A 2,306-nucleotide genomic window follows, 5' to 3' on the forward strand; every position below is an offset into this window, starting at 1 on the left:
CCCCCCCCCGCCAAACTTGAACAAACTCATATTTTCCCCGTGCGACAGCGAAGCGCCTAACTGCTAGATCTACACCTCAAAAGTTGGTTACCCATAAAGTTAAAAAGTGTTTGAAAGACTTGTAATTTGACTCCAAACTAATGTGCTGTTTGGCTGTTTGAAAAAAGAACAACAAATCAAAGCAGAAAAAACGCATTGGCTACAACAAGTTTGGGGATCAAACATCTTCTCAAAGAGGTAGAGATAGATAACCGTGGAGAGTAGGGGAGAACCCTGGTGCCACATGTGCTTCAGAAAATACCTCGTATACTCAAAGAAGGGATCATCTTACGACAGGAGGCGCCATAAATCCTATCAAAACCCCCATTGCCTTGAGGGTTGCCTTCGGGTTACAATTAGGCTAGCAGAGAAAACTGTACACAGTAGACATTGGGAAACAACTGCTGTAATCTCTCAAGAGCAATCGTTGAAAGACAGAGGCACAAGCTGCCAGTTAGACAACGGAACACAGTAAAACCACAGAGCTAGATAATATCCCAGTTGAAGTGATTGTCACCCAAGAACTAGGCACTGAAATTACTACATAACTCTAAACTGTTACCTATGACAGGGGTGAGATTCCAGAAGATATGATTAAGTCAGTTTTATAGCTAAACCTAAAATGCCACCAGGTGCCACTGAATGTGAGATGCATAGAACAAGAAATCTTATAAGATATTTTACTAAAATCTAGGTGCAAATACTAATGGTAAGAATGAGAAAAGTCATACCAGAGATACCTAAAACACAACTTGGCTTGCTTCTTGACAAGGGCACCAGAAATGCTATATTTACCTCATCAATGGAAATATGTATTGAATCGCAAAAACGCTTCCCAGATTATTCAAGGGCTTTCGATGAAGTAAGACTTGATGAGTTATTTAAAATATTGAAAGAACTAGATACAGCTTTAAAAGATATAAGAATTATTAAGAATTTTTCTGGGTCCAAAAGGCTGTTGTAAGAATTGAGGGAGAGCACAGCAAATATAAGCAGATGAAAAGAGTGGTGAGGCAAGGATGTGTTACATCACCAGACTTCTTTAACATATTCCGTGAAACAATTCTTAGAAATATAGAGGGATGCCAAGGTCTCAAAGTGAATGGCAAAAATAAAAACAGCATTATATCACATGCACGGGCGCGCGCACCCCCCCCCCCCCCCACACACACACTTTAAATTTTCCATTCCATTTTTCCACCTCGAAAGCTATTTATCCTTTCAGGGCTCGCTGTTTCTGACCTGTGCTCCTTGCTGACCATGATATGGCTAAGCATCTGCGTGAACCCACTCTTCTACCAATCTGTGTTGCCCTTTGACCCCAGGGATATCTTGTACCTCACGGGGGCCACGCCACATATCCTCTTTGCCAAAATTGCGTCTTTGATCACCGCCTTCATCACCTTCGAACGATGTTTGTGTATCGCTTTACCTCTGCGGGTGAAGACGATCATCACACCGGCAAGGACAAAGGTAATTGTTATCTCTATCTACATTGGCATGTCCGTCTTGATGATCCCCTTCTACCTTGGAAACAGACTTGAGTGGGTTTTCGATTTGACCTTAAATGCTACTGTGCTAAAAACCACGTACACGGCCGAGAGAGAAATGCTAGAAGCTATTATGTTTCTCACCCAAGGCGTATTTGCTACGGCATTTTCCTTCATCTTCGTCATCTGCTGTACCATCGTTCTTGTTGTCAAACTCAACAGTAAAACAAAATGGCGACAGGCCACTGCTTGTAAGTCTGATCGTGCTGTTGAAGGAGTTGGAGTCAAAGATCAAAAGGTTGTGAAAATGGTGACCTTCATCGCTATCATCTTCATCGTCTGTGCCTTACCCCCCACGCTCTTGTTTTTCTATATGGTGATTGACCCAAGTTTCCGTATTGCTGGTATCTATCGAAATCTCTACCTTGTCATTTGGTCTTCATCATATCTAACCGAAACTGTCAATTCTAGTGTGAATATATTTGTGTATCTGAAAATGAGTTCGAAATATCGAGCTGTGTTCATGAAAACATTTTTGAACAAGGAGGAAAAATAGCTTTCTGGATACGTAAGAAAAATGTCTTTTTATAAGATCATTTCAAAGAAAAATACATTATTACTAACGAGGAAACTGTTGTCTTTTTTATGAAGAACAAAGAAATCTCAGTAATTCTTAGACAAGAAAACAAAAAGAATCTTTTTTGTTTATTGTCCAGATGCTGACACATTGGTATGGTGTTTCACAACTCTCTCTCTCTCTCTCTCTCTCTCTCTCTC

At 40.6% G+C, this 2,306-nt stretch overlaps 1 protein-coding gene across 1 annotated transcript; it reads left to right on the forward strand.

Annotated features, from left to right (window-relative positions):
* The first annotated feature begins 661 nt into the window (after window positions 1-661).
* Window positions 662-2,085, forward strand: LOC101851733 (adenosine receptor A1-like). The gene is made up of 2 exons (XM_013082553.1): window positions 662-683; window positions 1,265-2,085. Exons 1-2 carry the CDS (start codon window positions 662-664, stop codon window positions 2,083-2,085), a joined length of 843 nt encoding a protein of 280 aa, XP_012938007.1.
* Window positions 2,086-2,306: the final 221 nt, after the last annotated feature.

Source organism: Aplysia californica, unplaced genomic scaffold (assembly GCF_000002075.1).
Source record: "Aplysia californica isolate F4 #8 unplaced genomic scaffold, AplCal3.0 scaffold00181, whole genome shotgun sequence".
In the NCBI taxonomy this organism is placed as follows: Eukaryota; Metazoa; Mollusca; class Gastropoda; order Aplysiida; family Aplysiidae; genus Aplysia; species Aplysia californica.